At 37.2% G+C, this 25961-nt stretch overlaps 1 protein-coding gene across 12 annotated transcripts in view; it reads right to left on the minus strand.

Moving 5' to 3' along the window:
• LOC126336925 (transmembrane protein KIAA1109 homolog) overlaps nt 1-25961 on the minus strand; it is a 468521-nt gene that overhangs the window by 244535 nt on the left and 198025 nt on the right. For all 12 annotated transcript variants that reach the window (XM_050001082.1, XM_050001080.1, XM_050001090.1 and 9 more), the window contains 9 exons: nt 25666-25786; nt 25304-25556; nt 22809-22952; nt 21997-22201; nt 19698-19879; nt 17770-18022; nt 4200-4464; nt 2110-2290; nt 180-341 (listed from right to left, as the gene is read on the minus strand). In XM_050001082.1, coding sequence (XP_049857039.1) covers nt 180-341; nt 2110-2290; nt 4200-4464; nt 17770-18022; nt 19698-19879; nt 21997-22201; nt 22809-22952; nt 25304-25556; nt 25666-25786 — 1766 coding nt within the window. The remainder of the gene's footprint in view (nt 1-179; nt 342-2109; nt 2291-4199; nt 4465-17769; nt 18023-19697; nt 19880-21996; nt 22202-22808; nt 22953-25303; nt 25557-25665; nt 25787-25961) is intronic.

Consider the following 25961-nt stretch of genomic DNA (forward strand, 5'->3'; position numbering starts at 1 on the left):
TTGGGTTTTTATGGTTCTCAGTGCCTCAGTTTAATTATTTTTATTTATATACTTCAGACCATCAAAAAGATTTTGAATTCAGAATCAAAACACACAAATTATCTAAAACTATTGATGAAACATCACTATTATACTCATTAAAATGTGAAATTCTATATATGTGAGAATGGTGAACTCACTTGCCGTAGTGTAGAAAGGTTAGGCAGTTCATTTTCCCGAAGACTGGCTTCTATGCTTGTCAAATCTGTCTGTAGTACGTACTTCTGCAGAACATTACAAAGCTGACAGGATGGATCTTCCTGCAATGTCTTTGACAATGGTGTGTAACGCCCATAACGACTCTGTATAGCAAAAATAATTTACTTTAATCATTAACAATGATGATAACTTCAATTAAAGACACTTGCAGCACCACTGTCAGTGAGTACTGCATGAAGAGACAGTTTGTTTAAAATATGATTTACCTGCAATGGAAAACTACAGGATTGTACACTGTTTGGCGCAATAAACGGTTAATGTATCTGAGAGAGTGGGAATCTGCACTGGTACTAGAGTGACAACCTGCCAATTCCTGGCTCATTATCTTTCAATTTAACCAACATAGTTCCACAAAATGTTCTTTAGAAATTATATCAAAGGCTTAATCATGTGTATTACATTCACAAACATATATTAGATGTTTGGACAAGTGACTACACTGAATGTTGGTGACTATTATTATGCTATAAGATTTCACTATGTTCCAAATCCTAATCAGTTAGCCTTTGCAGGCAGACTCACAACAGGGATGGTCTGGTAAACACATATTGACAGCCTAATGTCTTCATGACCAACAGCACCTCTTATTCTGAAACAGGAATCACTCATTGATCGGTAAATAACACTAGTAAACTCAACGAGTGACTTTATGAATACTTTGCAATAGGAGACACAACTGTTATCAAATTTTAGAACCAGACCACGCAAATTTGTTCAGATTTAAAATAGTGATTATAATTTTTGTACTCTGGTTAGTTAATAACATGGCATGAAATACTAAAATCTACAAAAATCATTTTTTCTGTGAAAACTTGTAAACTTATCTTTTCAGTCAATCTTACAGTCATTTGAAGATCAACTGCAATTGTTCTGTTGTCACTTTAAGAATAGAAACAGATACAGTTTCAACATCTATGTTTCCTTACAGTGGACGAAATACTGCTGAGGGTCAGGCTTAAGGAAAGAAGCTTAGTGTTTAATGTTGTTCTGACAATGAGGTCATTACAGATGGAATACAAACTTGGACTGGTGAAGGACAGGGCAAGAACTCAAGTCATATACTTCTCAAAGGAAAAATCCCACCATTCACCTGAAGCAAGTTAGGACAAATATGAATCCAGTGTCTTACTCAGTTGATCACATTTGACTCCTGGATGAAGGGACACCATTATGGTGTGTGTGTGTGTGTGTGTGTGTGTGTGTGTGTGTGTGTGTGTGTGTGTTTAAAACCCTCATTGATATATAACTTGATGTTGCAGTTGGCTTGAACATTAAAATAACGGCAAATCATCTTTGCTTCATCCCACTCAGCAGTTCTTTAACACCCATCTCCATAATTTCCTTGCAAGGTAACACTAGCTACATTTAAGGAAATAGTGCCATCAGACATTCTCCTTGGGAATTATTGCGTATAGTGTGACAGTCTATGGCAGAATAGTGATGTTTCGAGATTGACAAATCTGAAAGCAGCTCCAGACATTTTTAGCACTGTAGGGGATGCCTCTTTCAAATGTACTATGCTGTCGCCCCACTTAAGGTCCACCTGGAGTTTCAGTTTACTTAGAACATAAGATTCTACAAAAATCTTGGCAACGAGAGACTTAACTCAGGTAGACATGTAGTATAATTGCTTTATATCAAAACACCTAACAATTTTTTACTGAATCTGAGCAAAGAAATATCTGTAACACTAAAGTGTCCACAAAAATTATTTACACAATTAAGATATAATTTTCAAAAGACAAACACAGTGCCTATTTTTGAGCAATTGGTAAACTTGAAATTTTTAGATGATCTGGGAAAAAAACCCTTATTAAAAAAGGTGTTGAGGATTCGGAAAGAGAAACTTACTCTAACAGGAATATGAATTCCCCGAACATCTACGGCATCAGCCATCAGACTTGCTACAACACCTGTCGAGCGGCGATACATACTGCGCACCATATGGACCACTCTAATGGCAAACCGATTGCTTGGGTTCATCCATGCATTAATTGCAGGTGATGCAGTGCTCAATAAATTCCAGTCCAATCTGAAATTCAATTCAGTAACACTTACATAAAAAGCAATATAATACCAAAACATTATAATTGAAATTACATTAAATACAGATGGAAGAGCAGTCAATGCTAAAATTAAAGCAACTACAAAAGTAAGAAACAAACAAAAGAAGAGATAATCTACATGAAGTCTGAAGCAGCTATGAAGGACTAGGCTACACATTAAGTAGTGAAAGATGTTGTAAAGGGGGTCATGTATGGAATATATTAATATTCCATTATTTACACTTGCATTCTGCCATGAACTTGCGATTTCTGCTACATACTCTTGCTCATCATTTTTACTATATATACTTTCATGAAACATCATGTCCTCTTCTTTGTTGTAAAAATAGAAAATCTGATTTACGAGAGAACTGTGTGGTGTCACCGCCAGACACCACACTTGCTAGGTGGTAGCCTTTAAATCGGCTGCGGTCCGGTAGTATACGTCGGACCCACATGTCGCCACCATCAGTGATTGCAGACAGAGCGCTGCCACACGGCAGGTATAGACAGACTTCCTAGCACTTGCCCCAGTTGTACAGCCGGCTTTGCTAGCAATGGTTCACTGACTAAATACTCTCTCATTTGCCGAAACGATAGTTAGCATAGCCTACAGCTACGTTATTTGCTACGACCTAGCAAGGCGCCATATTCAGTTACCATTGATATTGTGAATCATGTACTGTCACGAGCGACATTTGTCATTAATGGATTAAAATTAAGTATTCCACCAGCTACGTCCGTTTTTCTAAATTCTAATTCCCTTGTCATGTTCCAGACCTCATGCCAGCCTGCGTAAGCTAAAACGCGTGAATTTCAGCCTCCTCTAGTAACACGGTGTTGGCTCTCCTGCCAACCACAACAAACTGTACGTACTTTTTACTTGCAATTTTCGTAAGTGTGCTATGGGACAGAGAAAGCAAGCTTCACCTCATATGGCAGGGCAATATTGGATAGAAGTAAGCCCCTGTTCCCTCATTTAATGATTTCAATACAATAACTGAGACCTTGTATAATCAAAAATTAAGTTACACTGCAGTCTTTCCACCTGAGACACCACAGGCAAATATTTTTATTTCTATATTTTAAAGTATTTATGAGACTTGCATTTTAATATAGTCATGCAAATGTCTTTGTTTTTTGTTTCATGCACGGGTGACACATACTGTGACTATGGAGTACCATTTTTTTCATTTGAGGCAGATCTTAGGAATTGCAGGCAATGCAATTTTTTAGCCAGCAGACAGTAACTACATCAAGGTGGTACACACTTTGCAAAACATTCCAGGTATGTGTGTAAACTCTAGAAGGAAATAATAATTATTCATTCCAAACAAACCTTGTAAAGAAAATATTAGTACTCATTTGTTTGGCAAAAGATCCTGGTCAGATAGTAACATTAATTCTTTTTTTTAATGAAGTAGTTTAATAAACTGTGATAGAAGTTATTTGAAGAAAAGACTGTGAAATTGAGTGTCCTGATTTTCTGAAGAAATTTATTTAGCATATAACTTTGGAAAATTATCTGTACACAAGTATCTAGACGAAGCAAAAATTAAATCTATATAAAAACGACTGATTTGATTTTGATCTGGAACCTATAACATATGCAACTTATTATAGAAATTGTTTACATTCCGAGTGCTTCCCCAGGCCTCTTCAGCTAATGTGCTCCTATGCAACAATTAAAATCTTCTGATGATGACATGGTAATACACTGAAACTGACACCACTCATATGACCTGTGTTTCCTTAAGGCAGTATGGCTAGTCTGAGTAATTTCACACAAAACTAAGTAAATTATTGTGACTTGATTAGCTTTAAAAACAAAATGTAAATTATGGAAAAACAGGTGAGAAAATTAAGATAATAAAATGATTTATTTGTTTCACTCACCTAGTAAAGTCTATTTTTCGAGTAATAGGTGCATGCGGAGGTGCAGCAAAGTTGAACCAAACAGTTTTGAATTCAATAACACATGAGGATGTATTTCCGTTTGCTTCAGGTGAGACAGCGACCTTATTGTTGTCTGTATTGTTATTAATGTTAGTGCTGGTCTCTGCACATGTTCCTGTGTCAGTTGACTGAGGCATATTGTTTGCACCTTTCACAGATTTTGTTCCTGAGGCCTGACCAGTAACAGGTGGTTCTGTAACAGTAACTGGAAAGACACCAAATAGTGTACCACATGCATATACACACATATATATATATTGTGGGAAAAATCATCAGGGTGCAGCATCAAGATAATTGTATAGTCGTTTATGGATCATGCTTGTAGTGGTGGATTGGGTTTTATAATTCAAGAGCATCCTCATCATAGCCAAATAATGTATATAAAGCAAGTGGTTAATTCCAGTATTCCAAATGCATCAAGTGTAACAAAACTATTATAAAAGCAGTCCACTTGCAATAACGTACAAAATGAAGAAATTAAATTGGATGTAAACTACATTAAAATATCTCAGATTTTACTGTTTAAAAAGTTCCCCACGGGAAAGTACTGGTCAGGTATTTCTGATCATATGTGGCTGGTTGACAAATCAGAAACCTGAAAATGTTTTAAAATCTTTGCCTAATTAAAATGGACAAGGGTCCCATAAAAATACACAGTCATCCAATCACCACATAAAACTGTACAAGGTGTGTAAGCCGTTACTATATTTCTAGTGTGAAGTAATGAACACATATGTCATCCACAATAACAAGTTGACACATTAAATCACCTGAATGCTTTTTGAAATAGTGAAAAAATTGCATTTGCTTTTGATCAGCATTTAAAAAACGTGCCAACTACTCTGAGACCTTATTTCACTCTTAGTGTTTTGATCTGTTGTTATGATGCTACATTTTTACTGCATCATTGTCACTAGAAGAATGTCATATTTGGATTCAGTAGCCGAATTCTTATTGAAAATGAGAGCAGAGGCTCCTTTTAAACCACTATCTTTTTATGAACTTTGATTGCCTGTAAGTTGTCCAACTATTTAATTTTACAATGTAGTGGTACTCCAGTTTGTCTATTTGAACATAAGAGGAAACAGTTACTTCAAAAGGATGTACAAGGAAAACTGTCCCCCACAACAGGTTGTCAGATGGCCTAGATTACTACACAAGTTATACTAAATAACAAAAACAATACTTCATTCACATCAGTGCCTTCTCTGTGTCAACACAAGAAATCTCCCCTTGGCCTTGCATGTGCACACCATTTATCTGTAATCTTATTCAACTACTTCTAATAAACAGTTCTTGCTTCCTTTGAGTTTGGATATTTCTCTCAGCATGTTACAATTTCAGAGTAATAATACATGTATGGCTAGACATTTGTGCTTACTTTCCTTGCTTGCTCGTTATTTTTTCATAAGGTTAGTTGATTGTGTTTCTTTGGAAATAAAAGTGACCATTTCACTAAGAAAACTTTTAAAAGTACAGCTTTTCACACTGAAATCAATATCTTAGCCTGTAATGAGAGGTTAAAAATATATATTCATTCTTGAGCACTGAGCAGAAAGGAATGTTGAAATTCAGATGCTGCAACGTTTGGAACTTTTTCATGACCTCTGGATAGGAAATTCAGTTGATGATATTAAATAATGTATTCTTTCCCTTTTCAGTAGAGACTTATGACTCTCAGTTCCAAGCAAGGTGACTGACTTGTGGTAATGAATGTTTTTCTAGACCATGTGCATTAGCAGAATATTTACAAATAAACTGCTCGACAAAACTGCGCTGAATGTTCAAATGACATCACTGTGGTGTACACCAATTTGGCACCCAACTTCGAGTGGTGACAATGCTTCTTGATGTAAAGCTACAATGTACAGAAAGTCTAAGCTTGAAATCATACTTTAAAGCAAGCTGACCCACCAAACAAAATACAAAAGCCATTTGCCACATTCGTGATTGCAAACAGTACACTCTACTGAACTGCACTAACATTGTAGCTTTACTTTCTGCAGTATCACACAGGTGGCTGTAGACAGCAATTTCCAATAGTCAAAGCAGTACTGAGAAAGTTGTTTCCAATGAAACAAACAAACTATGTGAGATGTGGTGTGGTGCAAAACTTTTTTTTAAATTTTATTTCACTCTTTGCATGCAACTGTTATATTGTTGTACCAGCTGAAGCCTCAGGGAGCTGTTCTCTGCTACATTTGACTGTTGCTCTAAATAAAATTATTTAAGCTGCCTGACAAAAAAGAGTGAAGCATGCAGAAACATGGTGGATGTCAATGTAACTTTGTACACATACACACCATCAATAGGTATGTAAATAAATACAGTTGCAATTCTCTGTGAAACGTAAAATGGCCACTAGAGTTCAGTTCATGTTGTTATCAAGTTTAATAAGGGTACACAAGGGCTGTGAACAGTATCAAGTTTTGAGTGAATACTAAAGGACATGGAGGTGCCATGTAGTCATGTAAAACAGTGTTATCAACATCTGACTGAGTTTCAGATGGGGTTCATTGTGAGTCTCCTTTCGGCCAGTTGGTCAAATCATGCAGCTTGCAGATTTATGGGGTATTCAGATGAAATAGTAGTCCAATTTTGGATTGCATGGGAACATGAGGGTAGGTATTTTCATCATTGAGGTATTAGTTAAACAAATCTAACCACCACACAGGAGGATCGCTGACCTGTGCACCGAGCACACATTCCTCGAGCATCCACTCCAATCGGAAGACGTATGTTGCGAAGACCCACATTTTACATCTTTTTGTGAGATGTACTGATACTGCAGTGTTCATCTTCGGCACACCAGTCCAAGATGTGTCACAAAAACAGCAAAGTGCAAAATCCATGCAACTTGCACAATTATTTACTTATATTTATGTACATAGGACAACTTCTTGTATTCCCTCTGTGTCTGAGTAAAAATACATGTCACATAAATTCGCTTCAAAAACTTAGGCTCAAAATATTTGTGTAAAAATTAAAAATGCTTTTCATGTTAATTGTTTAAAACTCACAAGTGTGTCATGATATGCACTACGAAAAACATACTTCGTGCTGTAGCATCAGTGGCACTCAACATTTGTGCTTTATACAATTTTAGCAGTTGTAACCTCATTCAAATAATCGTTCACTTTGCATTTCAGTGTATATAAACGTGAATACATGTAAATTTTTTGATAATTTTCAGAAGTTATGAGTATAGTGCATTAACACATTTTATAACTAACATATCATGTTACATATAACTTTCCCTTTCCATAAGAGCATATGATGTCTGTACTTATCATAAATTAATTTTATTTTCAAGTTGTTTTACTGAGATAACTATAAGCTCAAAAAAGTTTCAGGAAATTAGTAACTTTTCTCACGTGTTTTTTCTGCTGCCTTTATAGTAATCTCAATTTGCATACCAATTCCTTAGTTCTTGAAATGAATTAGTAATACTTTTAGCTTAACAGATCCAGAAATTAAAGAGAAACAAAAGTTTATTTGAAAGTTATTTGTTTACCGTTCAGTAAAGCAATGCACCAGTCACAACACAGCTCCACTGTGAATGGAATGAAATGACTGTATGGCATTGTTAGTCTGGAGGACCCATCTGGGGAATTTCAGCCACCGGGTTGCAAGTGTTATTTCACGTGATACCACATTGGGCAACTTTTATGTCAGTGATGATGATGAAAGGATGACGAGGACAACACAAGACCCAGTCCACGAGTGGAGAAAATTTCCAACCAGGCCAGCAATCGAACCCTCGCCCACTGCATGGTAGGCAAACACGTTGCCACCCAGCTACGCAGGCAGACCACACTGTGAATGCAGTTCTCAGACATGGGATGAGTTAGCTGACATTTGTCAACAACTGGAAATCACCTTGACTACCGTCAAATGACGAAGTTGCTATGAATGAGTGTGAACTGTGAACATTGGAAGGACTCCCAAGAGGCAGGTGGTATCAATCTCTCCTCTGCACGAAGTGTAGGATCTATCACTGCTTGTCCACTTGACTATGAGAGGCAGGTCAGTGGTTGGGGCTAGGTGTGCCTAAACAGGGAGAGAGGGACCAGGAAGAACTCAGGGTGTTATACTGGTTCCCCAACCAACAAGTATGAGACGCTGTCTCCCACTGAAACTGAATCTGAGCTAGTGAGACACTTCACCTGTTGGGAAACCTGCTGTGACCACCATCAAGAGAAAGCAAACGCAAAAGGGTAAGGCTCTATTTATCGTTGGTAGTTCAAACATAGTGACGATAATAGTATCCCTTAGGGGAATGGCACAAGAGATGGGAAGGAAGACCAGTTGCACTATAGAGTGTATGCCTGGAGGCCTCAATCAACACTTAAGATGGTACTGCAGCAACCACTCAGGGAACAGGATGCAACCAACTGAAGACAGTGGCACACGATGGAACGAACGATGCCCGTCACCCGGACTCTGACGTCATACTTGGATCATTCTACTGACTGGCAGAAAAGGTCAACGAGACCAGCCTTGTTCATGGAGTTTCAACAAAGTTCACAACTGCGGCCTTGCCTCCAGTACTCATCACGGCCTCCTGGTTCTGAGGCGAGTGAAAGAATTAAACAAGAGACTTTGAAGGTTCAGTGATAAGCTACATTGTGGTTTCCTGGACCTGCGCCATAGGGTTTGGGGACTGTAGAATCCTTGTAAATGGGTAAGGTGTGCATTATATCACAGAGGCTGCTACCCAGGTAGCTGACTATCTTCTTTTTTTTTTAGGTTAAGTGACTCTCCATCCACTCCAGATAATGATAGTTTTAGTGGACCCAGAAGTGTCAGTGTAAGATCCAAAGAAATACCATCCAAATGTGACAATATTGAAATCCCAGTGATTATTTGCTGAAGTACTCACAGCAAAGTGCCAGAGTTTGAAGCACTCCAAAAGAGCCATGGAGCTCACTCTATACTAAGTACAGAAAGATAGTTTAATCCCAAAACTGCTAGCTGTGATATGGGGAAAATTTAAGCATAGAGATTCTGAACTCAAACATAAAGAGATATTCTAAACAGAATGTCGTCCTCCATTGTCAACCAATGTGGATTCCAAAAACATCAACCCTGTGAAGACCAACTCTCACTTTTCTCACATGACATCCTGAAAGCCATTGATCAAGATAGTCAGCTAAATGCAGTATTTCTTGATTTCCAAAAAGCATGTGACTCAATACGACACATACACTTTTTATCAACATTACTATCATATGGAATATAAAACAAAATGTGATTTGAGTGAGAATTTTTTGATAGGGTGGATGCAACAATTTATCCTGGATGGAAGTAATCTACAGATGTAGAAGTAACTTCAGGTGTGCATCACAAAAATACATTGGGATCGTTGCTGTTCATGTTGTGTATTAATGACCTGACAATATCAATAGTAACTTCAGACTTTTTGCAAATGATGCCTTTGTCTATAATGAAGTACCATCTTTAAGAAGCTGTGCATATATTCAGCCATATCTCGATAATACAATGGTTGACTGAAAAGTAATGCCTCCACCTTCGTAACTCTTCAACAGTTGGCCGCACTGGTACACGGCAGGTCCTGGCTTGTTCCGTTGCCTCTTTTCTACACCTCCAGTTAGCAGGAAACCTTAGCACTGATCGGTTGTGTTGTTACAGTGAAGTATGGAACAACGCAGACAGCTTGTCAATGCGATCTAAGCAATGTGCAGTCACTGAATTCTTGACAGCAGAAGGTGTCACCCCAAAGGAGATTCTTCAGAGAATGAAAGGAATTTATGGTGATTGTGGTGATGTGAACACTGTGCAGCAATGGGCAAGTAAGTTTAAAGATGTTGAGGTGGGAACATCTGACTTAAGGGACAAACAAAGAATTGGACATTCTGTGACAGCAACCACTGAGTTTCACAAGCAAAATGTTGACAGATTGATTCAGGGAGATTGTCGTATCACTCAGAGAGAAACTTCAAGCAAAACTGGCATTTTGCAAGAATGGGTGGGTCAGATCATTGCTTTGCTTGGCTATCGGAAGATCTGTGCATGATGGGTACCCTGGATGTCACCACAGCAGAACTGCAGAGACTGAATCTCACCACCGTACAGCATCCTCCATACAGTCCAGATTTAGCACCATCTGACTTCCATCTGTTCCCGATAATGAATGATGATCTGTGGGGACATCATTAGGCTTCTGATGAAGACATTGAGAGAACTGTGATGCTATGGTTGCGGAAACACAGTGTCTACTTCTCCCATGATGGTTTCAGAAAACTTGTTCGTCGTTGACAGAAATGTATCCAATTGGTTGGTGATTCCCATCCAAACAAAATTAACGAAAGTATAGACATTACTTTTCATTCAGCCCTTGTATTTCAAAGTGGTACAAAGAAAGGGCACTGAGCAAGGTGGCATAGTGGTTAGCACACTGGCCTTGCATGATGTTTCAAACCCACATCTGGTCATCCAGTGTTTTCTGTGATTTCCCTAGATCACTCCAGGCAAATGCCAGAATGGTTCCTTTGAAAAGGCATGTTCGATATCCGTCCCACCTTTTCAAAAGCTGGCAACTTGTTTAAATGTTCAGAAATGAAGAATTGTGCACTTCATACACACAAAAAAAGTATTTTATGACTACAGTATCAATGAGTCAAATCCGAAATTTTTTGACTCGCACAAATATCTGGTATCAACAATGTATGAAAAGATAGACTGCTACTTACCACAAAGATGACATGTTAAATTGAAGACAGGCACAATTAAAAGATATTTACCCATAAGCTTTCAGCCACAACCTTCCGGCCCAAGCTGTCGGAGTCAGTGGCCATTTGTGCGTGAGGTGTGCTTGCTTGTCTGAATGAATGAATGGTATGTGTTTCTGTTTCTTTTTCTGACAAAGGCTGTCGGCTAAACCTTATATTAAGTGTCTTTTAATTGTGTCTGTCTAAACCGTAATGTTTCTTGTATAAGGTATGTAGCAACCTATTTTTCCCACTTTTTTGATATCACTATATGGAGATTTCAGTGTTTAAATATCTGGGCATTATACGTTGCAATAACATGAAAAGAAACAATAAAAGAATGTAGCATGGTGGCACACATTGATTTATTGGTAGGATGCTGCGGAAACAATCAGTCTACAGAGGTAATTGCTTAATAATCATTTGTGCGACTCATCCCACAATACTGCTCAAGTGTGTGCCTCCTGTACCTAGTCGAGTGTGCCTCCTGTACCAAGTTGAGCTAACAAGAGATACTTAATGTTTCAGAGAAGAACAGTATGAATGGTCACAGATTTGTTTGACCCTTGGGAGGGAGTCAGAGATGCTCAAAACTGAACTTACAGACACTTGAAGATAGATCAAATTAGTCACAGAAAGTCTCCTTACAAAGTTCCAAGAAACACATTTAAACAATAAATCTAGAATATACAACAAACTGCTAAATATTGTTCCATAGGGAACTCTATGAACCATGGACCTTATCATTGGCAGAGAGGCTTGCATGTCCCAGGGATACAGATACCGTACCGTAGGTGCAACCACAACAGAGGGGTATCTGCTGAGAGGCCAGACAAATGCGTGGTTTCTGAAGAGGGGCAGCAGCTTTTCAGTAGTTGCAGGGGCAACAGTCTGAATGACTGACTGATCTGGCCTTGTAACATTAACCAAAACGACCTTGCTGTGCTGGTACTGTGAATGGCTGAAAGCAAGGGGAAACTACAGCAGTTTTACTGTATGGTTAAATGATAATGGCGTCCTTTTGGGTAAAATATTCTGGAGGTAAAATAGTCCCCCAATCAGGTCTCTGATGGGGACTACTCAGGAGGACATCGGTATCAGGAGAAGCAAAACTGGTGTTACGGTTCGTAGTGTGGAATGTTAGATCCCTTAATCGGGCAGGTAGGTTAGAAAATTTAAAAATGGAAATGGATAGGTTAAAGTTAGATGTAGATGGAATTAGTGAAGTTCGGTGGCAGGAGGAACAAAACTTCTGATCAGGTAAATACAGGGTTATAACTACAAATCAAATAGGGGTAATGCAGGAGTAGGTTTAATAATGAATAAAAAAAATAGGAGCGTGGGTTAGCTATTACGAATAGCATAGTGAACGCATTATGGTAGCCAAGATGGACACGAAGCCCACATCTACCACAGTAGTACAACTTTAGATGCCAACTAGCTCTGCAGATGGTTTCGTGTGCTGCAGCGGTTAAAATATACCGACCGTGGCAAAATGGCGCTAGCCAAACGCAGTGCCGATGAAACTGTGGTGCACCACAGGGCTTACATATTTGACAGGAGTGAACAACGGCTGTTGAGCTGTGTACAGGTGAACACATGTGTGACAGTTGAGAAATTGACCGCCCAGATAACCAAGGGGCTACCAACAGTATCCCCTCCTCTGCAGATGATTAAGAGATTGATGAAATGTATGATGATATAAAAGAAATTATTCAGATAGTGAAGGGAGATGAAAATTTAATAGTCATGGAAGACTGGAATTCAAAAGTAGGAAAAGGAAGAGAAGGAAAAGTAGTAGGTGAATATGGAAGGGGATAAGGAATGAAAGAGAAAGCTGCCTGGTAGAATTTTGCACAGAGCATAACTTAATCATAGCTAACACCTGGTTTAAGAATCATGAAAGAAGGTCGTACACATGAAAGAGGCCTGGAGACACTGGATGGTTTCAGATAGTTTACATAATGGTAAGACAGAGATTTAGGAACCAGGTTTTAAATTGTAAGACATTTCCAGGGGCAGATGAGGACTCTGACCACAATCTATTGGTTATGAACTGCAGATTAAAACTGAGGAAACTGCAAAAAGGTGGGAATTTAAAGAGATGGGACCTGGATAAACTGAAAGAACCTGAGATTTAGAGTGTTTAAGAGAGAACATTAGGGAACAATTGACAAGAATGGGATAAAGTATAAAAATGCAGTAAATGAAGCAGGCAAAAAGAAATGCAAACGTCTCAAAAATGAGATCAATAGGAAATGCAAAATGGCTAAGCAGAGATGGCTAGAGGACAACTGTAAGGATGTAGAGACTTATCTCACAAGGGGTAAGACAGATACTGCCTACAGGAAAATTAAAGAAACCTTTGCAGAAAAGAGAACCTCTTGTATGAATATCAAGAGCTCAGACAGAAAACCAGTTCTAAGCAAAGAGAGGGAAGCAGAAAGGTGGAAGGAGTATGTAGAGGGTCTATACAAGGGCAATGTACTTGAGGGCAATATTATGGAAATGGAAGAGGATGTAGATGAAGATGAAATGCGAGATATGATGTTGCATGAAGAATTTGACAAACCACTGAAAAACCTAAGTCAAAACAAGGCCCCGGGAGCAGACAACATTCCATTAGAACTACTGATAGCCTTTGGAAAGCCAGTCCTGGCAAACCTCTACCATCTGGTGAGCAAAATGTATGAGACAGGCGAAATACCCTAAGACTTCAAGAATAATATAATAATTCCAATCCCAAAGGAAGCAGGAGTTGACAGGTGTGAAAATTACTGGACCATCAGTTTAATAAGTCATAACTGCAAAATACTAACACGAATTATTTACAGATGAATGGAAAAACTGGTAGAAGCCGACCTTGGGGAAGATCAGTTTGGATTACTTAGAAATGTTGGAACACACAAAACAATACTGCCCCTACGAATTATCTTAGAAGCTAGATTAAGGAGAGGCAAACCTACTTTTCTAGCATTTGTAGACTTAGAGAAAGCTTTTGACAATGTTGAGTGAAATATTCTCTTTCAAATTCTGAAGGTGGCAGGGATCAAAGACGGAGCAAACGGCTATTTACAATTTGTACAGAAAGCAGATGGCAGTTCCCAGAATTGAGGGATATGAAAGGGAAGCAGTGGTTGGGAAGGGAGTGAGACAGGGTTGTGGCCTATCCCCGATGTTATTCAATCTGTATATTGAGCAAGCAGTGAAGGAAACAAAAGAAAAGTTCGGAGTAGGTATCAAAATACATGGAGAAGAAATAAAAACTTTGAGGTTTGCCGACGACATTGTAATTCTGTCACAGACAGCGAAGGACCTGCAAGGGCAGTTGAACGGAATGGACAGCGTCTTGAAGGAGGAATAAAATTAACATCAACAAAAGGAAAACGACGATAATGGAATGGAGCTGAATTAAATCAGGTGGCGCTGAGGGAATCAGATTAGGAAATCACATTTAAAGTAGCAGATGAGTTTTGCTATTTGGGGAGCCAAATAAGTGATGATGTCGAAGTAGGGAGGATATAAAATGTAGACTAGCAATGGCAAGGTAAGCGTTTCTGAGGAAGAGAAATTTAACATGGAGTATAGAGGTAAGTGTCAGGAAGTCTTCCCTGAAAGTATTTGAGTGGAGTGTAGTCCTGTATGGAAGTGAAACATGGACAATAAATAGTTTAGAAGGGGAGAATAGAAGCTTTCGAAATGCCATGCTACAGAAGAATGCTGAAGACTAGATGGATTCACTGTAACATTCTATGTTATCCACACCATCGATTAGAGACTAGGAAATTTAGGTCCCAAGCACAAGATACTGTTAATATTACAATACAAACAGCAATCTTTGAACTGGTGCCATGTCTGCGAAGCATAGAATGGTCACGAATGGTCACTGGTAATCCATCGAGGACAGCGGGACAGCAGCTGGACATGAGGCACATTGTTTATTCAAAACATGCTAGCAGTTTCAATGTCAAAAAGAGGCATCTTCAGGCCTCGAGCATAAACTGTCACTAATGTATGAACCAGACTGACAAAGACCAATGGAGTCTACAAACAACAGGTGACAAGTCTGACAATTGGTGGGACTGTTACTGCTGTGACGATATGGAATCAGTTGATTTTGGCCCTGCTGCACTCTCTGCACATGCTAGCATAACATGCTTAATAAGTTGTACTGTTTAAATTTGAAGACTCAGTTGGCCTTTGTCAGTGTGGTTCATACACTGATGACAGAGTATACTTGGAGCCTGAAGATGACGCTTTTTAGTGTCGAAACTGGTAGCATGTTTTGAATAAATGACACTGGATTACAACACAGCTGTTGGTTTCTATTATTATTATTATTATTATTATTATTATTCAAGCTCATGGATGGAATTGTATTGTGTTCAGTGATGTATTGCAGTTCTGCACTATCCTGGATAACCACTGTTGGCGAGTATGGCAACAACTTGAGGAGATCTCCTATAGTTCCAGTGTTTTGAAGAAGGCACAGCAGAGTTACTCCTGGTGTAATGATGTGGGAAGCCATCATGTATGACTTAAGTCACGACTGGTAGTGACTGATGGAATTCTGATGGCACACCGTTACATCACGGACATCCTTCGTCCTGGTGTGTTACCTCTCATATGGTGCCATTTTTCAACAATAAAATGTTCATTCACGTATGATATATGTCTCTATGAAATGTCTGCAGGGTGTTTCGGGTTCCCCCATACTCAGTAAGATCCTCAGATCTTTCCCCGGCCTCAAGAGAAGATATGTCAGCTTTATGACATCCTCCCCAACTTATTAGTGAATGAATTCTGGCCAGAGGAGTTGCTATGTCAAGCTGATAAGTTGGCTCATTCTGGCAAGTTCTTCGTAATTATGACTCGATTTTCTGGTCACTGAAGTTAAGATCACATACCACCTCAACCCAAAAAATTTGATTTTATTTTCTCCTCCCCTCCTGTCTGCTTCACCTTTCATGTAAGGCAGTGTATATCAGTGACGCCAACAGACAGCCACTAAGACAAGAAATGCTTACTATCAATAGCAGTTTTGACCATTGTCTGAATGAAAACTGTTGTGCAGTTTTACAGAAATTTGGCAACTGCAGGTTGTTGGACATTTACAGCCCCAATAAGGAAACTGCCACTTCAGGAGTCTTTAAATGGTTTTAAGGTCAACCTATTCACTTAGTTAACTGGAGACAAAATTTCTGAGAAGTAACCCTCATCATTTTCTCTAAAAGGATGCAATTTTTGAAGTCTCTATAAGCTGGGTACAATCATCCAATTAGCAGTTTTAAAGATGGAATATGGAGAGTCTACTTGAATGGACAAACAAATTCTACAATGCCAGCAAACAGAAACAAGGAAAACAAAAAAACCCTGCATGCTTGAGCAAGCTTAAGAGACTTGAGATACAAGAGTTCCTCCAGTGACTGGTTGTTATCACCTCAACAGAGGTCCATCCACGATAATGATGAAGCACGGCTTCAAACACAGGATTTTCTTTTACAGAGGTTTCTATCATAATCATAATCTAGGTAGTTACACCAGAATCCCTGTATGCACATCACAGTCTCACACCCAAGAACTGTCGCTGAAGAATACCTGGAGGTTATCAAACAATAGGACTTCTTGTGCTGATACCCCAGGTTCACCAAATTCAAGCCTAGGTAAGCTAACCAAATTACAGTATTATCTAAAATATGTAACATGGACACCTCACTTCAATAAAGTACAAGTTTTGACTCATGGAGTACCAAAGTACAAAATCAACAAGTTTTGACTCATGGAGTACCAAAGTACAAAATCATAAAATATTAAGCAGAAACATCAGCTGTTAAAAAACTGTTTCTTTCACTAAATCGTCACACGCTCACAGTGAGAAGAATCAAAGTCCACGACAACCATAGAATGGAATTTTTTGATCGTGTGTACAGAAATAATCTGAGTACACCTGTCATTTATGAAAGGCATGTGCTTTGCTGGGAGAGTCTACACGGTATTATGTAAAAAATTCTGAAGGTATCCACAAGAGTGCATTAGGCAAAGGTTTGTTCGCAGTCTAACAAAAAGGGATTGCAAGCATCTTGTGAAGTGTACATTGTGTGTGGCTAGCTCTACACCAACATGATCACTCTGCAGTTCAAACTTATGTATTTGGCAGAGGAAACACTTGTTTCTTAACTAAACAACCACTAAGTTGATAGAACCAAAGATACGAACAAAGGAGTTCATAGGGAGCTGTTTTTGATGATATCTGAAATCCACTGGATGAAAAAATGTTTGTTGTAACAAATCAATATTCCACTTAAATAGCAAAAAGATAACACAGAGCTGTTGATCCAGGAATAATAAGATCCACTGCATTTCTCACACCACATCCATGAAAGATATAAACTTGATGTCTGCTGGATTAGTAATAGAAATCAAACAGAACCTTAAAAATATATATATGGTAAAAACTCCCCCCCCCCACCCCCACCCTCAAGAATGGCACTGGAGCCAGCTCTAAGGTATATCACAATAAATGCATGCACAATTCAAGTGCTAATGTTTCAAAATACTTATCTCCCCCCCCCCCCCCCCCCCCCCCCCACAGAGTAACATTAATGCTGTATAACTGAGTTATTCATTGTTTCAAAGACTTTATTATTCATCACACAACGCAAAATAAGTGTAGCTTCTGCAAATAAGTACTGATATCATCAAAGCCAGGTTACAGAAACTTCAATCACTTCTGGGCAACTTCACTTCTGAATAAATAACTGCCTAAATTTGCATTTTACCTGTGGCATTTGCTGTACTCTTCTCATTGGATTCTACATCATCTTTTGACTTGGAAGATTCATTGCCAACTGTATCCGTCTCTCCCTGTGCTGTTGCTTGATCTCTGCCATTTTCTCCCTTTTCAAAAAGTGCCCTCTTTATTACTTTCAGAGAGACTCCTTCGAGACCACACTCAAACATAATAAACCCAAGTTTGTCTTCATTTGCAGTGCTTATTTCCTCAGTGTTGCTTGAAGTTGTACTGGGGCGGCCCTGTGAAGTACAACTCTTTTATAGTCATCTTACAATAAGGATATTTGCATACAATAAAACTCACATTTCTCTGTAACCTGAAAACTCGTTTGTCTATATTCACTCCAATGAGTTTCAAGAACAAAGGAGGACTGTTCAAAAAATAAACCATCATTAGCAAATCTTTAAAAATAGCAAGATTAAAATTTCATGTTCCAGAATATTCCTATCTAAAAATGTATTTCTTTCCAAAATCCATTCTTATAGTTTAGTAGTCATGATTTTTCGGTATCTGAAAATGTACACTATCATTTAAACAACATGTTAGTTTGATGATTATTCAATTCAGCAAACTTTCACTTCCCGGAAATTCTTGGAAAATTTTGGGAATCCCCAAGCACTTGTTTCCCATGAAGTAGTACCTATTATTTTTTTATTTTCTAGTTATGCAGCTTTTGGTTAAACAAATTTGCTTTCTTGACTATTATAGTTTTGCATGTTTTATTGTAGCGTGGAGGGAAAAATCGTAGAGGGAGACCAAGAGATGAATACACTAAGCAGATTCAAAAGGATGCAGGCTGCAGTAGGTACAGAGAGATGAAGAAGCTTGCACAGGATAGAGTAGCATGGAGAGCTGCATCAAACCAGTCTCAGGACTGAAGACCACAACAACAACATTTTTTCTTTCTTATGTAAACAAGTAAAATGTAATAATCCTGTATTTTACCAATCTGTAATTACTGTAATATGTGAGTCTGTAAATATGAGTCACTTACACAGGTTGATGGGACAGTTAAAGTGTGTCAATCAGTTGAGGACAGGATTTCAACTTGTACAGTTACTATGTTGGTTCATTAGAGCTGTGTGAAGTAATATGTTAGTCTTTGTCTCAAGTGAACTTTGTGAAACTTTTGTTAACTGGTGTAGCTTACTGATCTGTTATAAAATATTGAGCTTTCTGCATTTTACAAAGTTGATCACCTATATAGAACTTTATGTCAATAAATATGATGAGATCAAAAAATAATTTCTGCAGTACTGTGTATGTTACTTAATAACTGTTCACCAAATCTTGTCAAGACAATAAGACAATCAAATAACAAATGCCATGAGACTTGCAAGGCGAAATTCATATCAGTAAAGCTACAACCCATCCACAATTATGCTCTGCTTCTGTTGCCATTTCAGAGAGTATAAGCACATACTTCCATTTAAGCACTGTTTTTAAGTACACCTAATGAGATGAAACAGATGACTCCAACACTAGGAATCCACACAATATCATGTGCAGCAGATGTTTTCATACTTAATTTTTTGGGAAACAAGATTTTAATCTATGTTGTCAGATAATAAGGAAAGAGTGAAATGTATACTTTATAATGTGTCATAATTTTTGTAATGTTGATTTAATGCATTTCCTGCTAAAACTTAGCTTCTTGGCCAAGATTATCATTTCCTAACTGGCTGTCTGCTTTCTTAAATCTGATGTAATGCAGCCCAATTACTGAATCTCACCTGCTCAATTGTTTCATATGGCCAAAATCTGTACTCTGCTTATGTTTTCTTCACGAGTTCAGATTCTGATTAGCTCAACCCTTCCTATTCTTTCACACATTACAATTTCTAAAAGACTTCACCAGCTGAAATTTGCTTTGTTTAAGGTACTCTACTTCATACTTTTGCAATATTTACTCACAGTATCTGCTGTTGATTCTGCTGAGAAGAGGTGGCTGTAGAAATCAACAGGTCGAAGAGGAGATGTAATCTTCGCGCATGTAAATAAAACACGGGAGTACTGACTTGGTATAGCTGTAATTACTGCATCCTTCAGAATGGAACTTTCATTTTTCAGCCTGCGTAGCTGTGTATGTATCTTTCCTACAAAAGAACAGAGATTAACAGGATGGAGGAAAGCGGTTATAGGCACAAATGGTTTCTGTCTGTTGTTTCATCAGAAGTCAATACAGAGTTTGAAATCAATTGCAAGACATGGTGTAGCAAAAGAACAATAAATTATTGGGACAACTGGTGAAAAGATGCATAAAAAGGAAGATAGATAACATATTAACCTAGCTAACATTCATGAAATAAACCAGATGTGAATGCCCCTCATAGATTTAAAAGATTTAATGCAAATGTTTAAATAATGGAAAATCCAGGATGGAATAATGATAATATTATGAAAAGGATAGATAGCTACTCACAATATAGTGGAGATGCTGACTCACAGATAAGGCACCTTTCATGATTTGTAATTAATGCAAATGTTTCTTATTCTGATACTGTAGAAGGGATGATGATATCAATAAGTTCAGGGCAGGAAAAATAAAATCGGCCTGGAAAATACTTATATGGTTGATGCAGAATTGGTCCTCATTAATGGACCTACCACAGAAAATGCTGGGAGCCCTGATTTCCATACTTCATTTGGTTGCTGTCACATGTTTGCAAATGTACATCTCTCATATGCTGCATCCAAAGTACTTTGCTGTGTCATTTCATCGGAGGGAGTGAGACGAGTGAGTGAGTGACCATTTGAATGCAACACAAAAATGGTGCCCATGATAAAAAAAAAAGAGCATATTCATTGTCTAGTGTTATGCGAAGCACAGTTCATGAAAAATGTAGAGGAACTGTTTGTGCGAGAATTTAAGACTGCAAGCATTTTTGCAAAACCTCAAGTAAAGTCTGCAATGCAAAACTTAATGGCAAAATTGAATAAAACAGACACTGTGGTGAATAAAAACCGTGACTATCTGAAAAGAGGGTCAATCTCATGTTAGTCCTGTTGTAAACATTTTCATTTTCAACCAATTGTTGGGAACAATGAAACACGACAGAAATAAAAAAAAAAACTTGGATGAAAAATAAAGTGACAGAAAAAAAAACATTGAAATTAACAACTTTCTTACACATAAAGAATGTAGCTTCAAAAAGAATAGTTTCCTAACAAATAAGTACATCAAACAACAGGCAATTTTTACTATTTATGAATAAACAATAATATGTGATCAATCATAACCACAATTTTTACTTTTGCACAAAGCTGTGACATTTTTAATTGTAACAATTCCACTCTCCTGTGCCAAGTTCTCTTCACATACCATCACTTTGACTTTTGTCTACCTTTGTGTAAGCTTTTACCAAACCAAAGAACTGTAACTAAGCACTCTTAACCAATATTCTTCTGCACGAATTGTTATCATCTTGTAGAATTTCATTTGAAAGTCATTTCTTACTTTCCATTTATGAATTCTTGTGGTTATATTGCATATTTTATGGTAGTTGTTTTCTCGTTAATTATATTTTTGCCTGATTTAGTGTACTCAACAGCATGACCATCAGCATTAATTTCATTTCATATTTTATTTATATCCAAGATAATGGATATGTGGCGTAGGCTTCAATGTTATTCAACTGATGACAATTTTTGACTGAATTTGGATAGCTACCCAAGACAGTAATTACTTTAGCTTTAGTGGCTAAGATTTTCAAATTGTTGTTAGAGCATATCTGATTACCTGATGTAGTTTGTATTATATACTGAATGTGCATGTCTCCCCTCAATATAAATAATAATTTATCTAAGAAATCCCTGATTTGTAAGATATTAATGAGACATGCAGCTATTTACAAAATGCCACATTCTAGTGACCTAGTGATCAATGGGATGGTAGTCCATGATATTCCTTTTATGAACCGATTCCGGAGTGGATATACACTGATATTGAGGTTTTCTCACTGCAATTGATTGACACTACATTCTTGACTTTGCAAACAACATCCTGAGTGTATTTTTAGCTGGAAACACAAAACAATGATTCAAAAATTAATTACTTTTCCCTTTCCTTGAACAAAGGTTAGCAACAGAAAAATGTAAATTTTAACAACAAGAAAATGTAAAAAATTACAGCTGTCTTATGTTCTGCGTTCCCAGAGTGGCCCTTTACCGTACATGTAGCAACATGCTATAAGAAATGACTCACTTTACTAACCTATTGAAAGTGTTACAATGAGTTCTTCCTGCTGAGTCTCTGATGTTTCTATATAAACTGGATCTCCACCCAGAATATCTGTTGCAGTGCCTGGTGTCGAATGACCTGGGAAGAGGGCTTTATTCATCTTGCTGATGCCACTCACTTTCTTCTGTCCACTTGGCAGAACAGAGGGTCGTTGGAATGTCTGAACCATCTCTCGTGCCTATAAAGATAAATCACTTTAAATCAAGTGACATTATTCCAGAACATAAGTTTCACTTTCTCAGGTTGCATAATTTATTATTCAATTACATAAAACAAAGCAAACAACTGTCAATAATTAAAAGAGAGGTAGGGTGAACAGAATCTTGCTTTCAGATTCATTAAAAAAGAACGAATATTACAACTACAGCAATCACATAGTGAAAGGAAACAAAGTTGTAGAGGAGTAAAAAAGATTCATAAGAAAATGAAAACATGAAAAACTGATGTACTTAGAGGCAGAAACTAGGTGATGATTTACAAGAAAATAGTTAACAATAAAAGTTGCTGTCTGAAAACAAAAGGTAAAGCTGTCCTCAACTAGAAGGTTGGTTTGATCACTGCACAGGTTTACTGGGCATGGTATTACTAGAACTGGTATGCCCTTACCTTAAACTCCTGAAGACTATGTTATAAGAATTATTTAAACTTATGCCTCTTCACCAATTACTTTGTCTATAAGTAATTTATGTATTTAAACAATGTTCCATTAATTTTTTCACACAAATCAGCAATTATGTTGTGCAAGTCAAACCTAATACAGTGAATGGTCTATTTGATAAACATACCTGTTTCCCACAGTGAAATCTTGTAGTAATGCTGTCAAAGCAGACCGCAAACAATGATACACATGTTAAGTCACGTAAATTATCGAGAGCTGAAAATGAAATAATTTCCTCAACAACAGATGCTTGAAGCAAAGTAATATTGACCTGAAACAAATTTAAAGCTGTTAGAATACAAATATAGCAAGTACATATTATAGCTTCAAAATTTATTCATTTCACAATAAAAACTACTTTCATACTACTGTATGCATTATTATTTCATGTGGCGGAAAGCAATAAGGCATTAACAAAAACAGTGTGTTTAAAATGCAGCTATAATACTAAAAATTTACAGAATACTATATTTAATACGCAGAATAATAGCTGGAGTATTGTCAGATATTTCTCTGCTCCACAATTTCAGTTATTACATCATATATAATACCCTGTCAAATTGGAGAATACTATAAATCTTTATTTTTTTGAAAATGATAACTGAAAAAGAGAGACAAAACTGTAACAAGCCATTTTAATTGTATTAGCTTATGAAAGACAAGCCTTTTCAATGTACTGCAGAAGCTATTTAGCATTTCCTTATTTCTTTTTCATACTAATTATGATCATCTTCAGGCTCTACCAATGTTATGACTGGTGGCACAATCAAAGGAATGGTACAACATAATAACATTAAGCCAATAAATTATGATTCAAAAGGCAAATTTCAAATGCTCATTAAGAATACAGTTACCAAATATAATTTTTGACACAGAAAAGATAAGAGCCATTTCACTACACCCAAAACCATCAAATTCCAGAGCACTCTCATATTTACAAGATGTCACTACCATGCCAATAAGCTCACAACTCTACACAATGAATAAAAGGCAAAATATATTATGTATTTACTGAATAAATTAGAATATTCACAAAACCATAGCTTAACTTGCTTAGCAAGATTTTAAACGATGAGCAAAAAAATGAAGTGTGTGTCAAAAACTTTTTTTTTCATCTCCACCTGTTGGAAGGAACCTTAAACTATACAACTGAAGCAATTTCAATACTTCTGGCACCTGCAAAATTACTTTAAAAATTCCTTCAGGAAGTTTATGCACATGAACAAATCCTTACCATTAATCACAATGTTATGTTTACACAAAAGATTTAAAACACAGGATTTTCAACTGTTAACATTTATGCAGTATAATATTAAATAAGAATGTATTCAGCAGTGAAGGAAGTGGTACTGAATGCGATCCATAGGAAAATGTAGTGGTGGTGGTGGTGGTGGTGGTGGTGGTGGTGGTAATAGTAGTAGTAGCAATTTTAATCTTTTGTGGATAAATGTTTCACGGGTATTGGATAAGTTACGATATTACAGTTTCAAAATAGAAAACATAATTCATAGGTACAGGCTTTCATACACATGCAGGTCTAGTTTGACAAAGATGAACATGTAATCTGGCACAGCCTTATAATAACCTTACTTAATGAAATTTTATTCTTAATGACTGAAATGATACGTCATTTACAGTACTATGTAAGACTAAAAGAACCCCTCATTCTCAGTTAACTATGATGTTGAACCATAATCACCACGAGGGGCATAAGCTATCCAAGTCTTGGAAATGTTCCATCATGAAGAGGAGAGGAGAGAAAATGAGAGCAGCAGCATTCAGGCAGATTGGTAAGGTAGACTGTAACTGAGTAAGAGATAGTTGGGGGAGGGGGGGTAGAAATGAAAAACACACAGCAGTACAAAAGAACCTCCTGGAGACAAACATATTTCAATACCCATAAAAGAACTTGACAGAATAAATAAAATAACAATAACATACTATTTGTACGATATTAAAAAATTAAGATTAAAACAACAAAACTGAGGACAACAAAGACTTCATTTTATTCGTTATAAAGCTGATAACAGAAGGAAAATTACTTATCAAATTAAACAATGTTTAGAAAATGATAGAAATGTTGTCACCAATAAGCAACAAGCCCTCAATGGTAACATATCAGCAGATGTGGTTAAAAATAGAGTAGCTGATAATCCAGTACACTCATTGTATATCAAAAGAGATACTGACATGCACATTGCTAAAATAAAAAAAAAAAGTTGTTTGGAACAGATGTGTAGCTACAAGGTACACAGAAGACCCAGAACTGTTACCAAGTGACTAGAAGAACCGAAATAACTATATCACTTTTAATGACTCAAGTCTAATCTTCTGTGTAGTTCAACATTTCACAGACAACAGTATTAGGTGATGTGAGCATTGGCAGAGATAAAGAATCAACAACACACATCAAAGTTTTTGCAGTCTCAGAAACTGGAATTTTTTTTAAAAGATTACTGTACACTTTAGCAACCTTTTCTAACAGCAAGATACTTGAAGAGGATTTGGTTATCACGGAAAATATTTACATAGTGTTAAACAAAGTATTTTAACTATTAGAAAAAATAACACACTGGTAGTTTCCACAATGTGTATTCCATAGCCACCACCTACAATCATTACCTTTGGTAGGATAAGAGTGCCCTGCGCCTGAGTAGAAATGCATTCTTCATACACATTTTTTGCATGAGGAGTGACACCAGCAGGTCGTTCTGCCGTGCTCCGTTTGCTGCTCGCTTGCAAATGTTGGCTGAAGTACCCATCACGATTCAAAACATTTGCAGCCTCTACTCTTCCTATGCACTCAGAATGCAAATGATTTAATACTGTTAAAGGATGAAGAGATGAAAGTGTTGGAGTCAGTGCATCAGTGAATCTGAAAGATACATAAAGTAATTAAACAGTAAAACCTTCATAAAGAACTGTAATGTATCAGTGATCACAGCATTATAGAGAAAATGTGAGAATAAATTATGGGAACTTACCTCTGCAGAGATTCTAGAACAAGTGGTGTTAGCATAATGTCAACATCCCCCTTTAGCTTCAGTATAACGGTCGTTCGATTGCCATACTCATGTTGAAGAGTTAACAGTTCTTCTTCACAGCCTGTAATTTTTTTCCCATGTTAAATGTAAACTCTTATAGAGGTTAATGACTGAGTAATATTTTAAAGGAAAGTTTATGATATAAGATTACATTATATGATGGGAGTGTGACCATGAAATTCTTATTTGAGTGGAACTGTCTGCAGGATCCACTAGGAAGATGATGTTGACAAATA

The sequence above is a fragment of the Schistocerca gregaria genome, chromosome 2 (genome assembly GCF_023897955.1).
Source record: "Schistocerca gregaria isolate iqSchGreg1 chromosome 2, iqSchGreg1.2, whole genome shotgun sequence".
Taxonomy (NCBI): domain Eukaryota; kingdom Metazoa; phylum Arthropoda; class Insecta; order Orthoptera; family Acrididae; genus Schistocerca; species Schistocerca gregaria.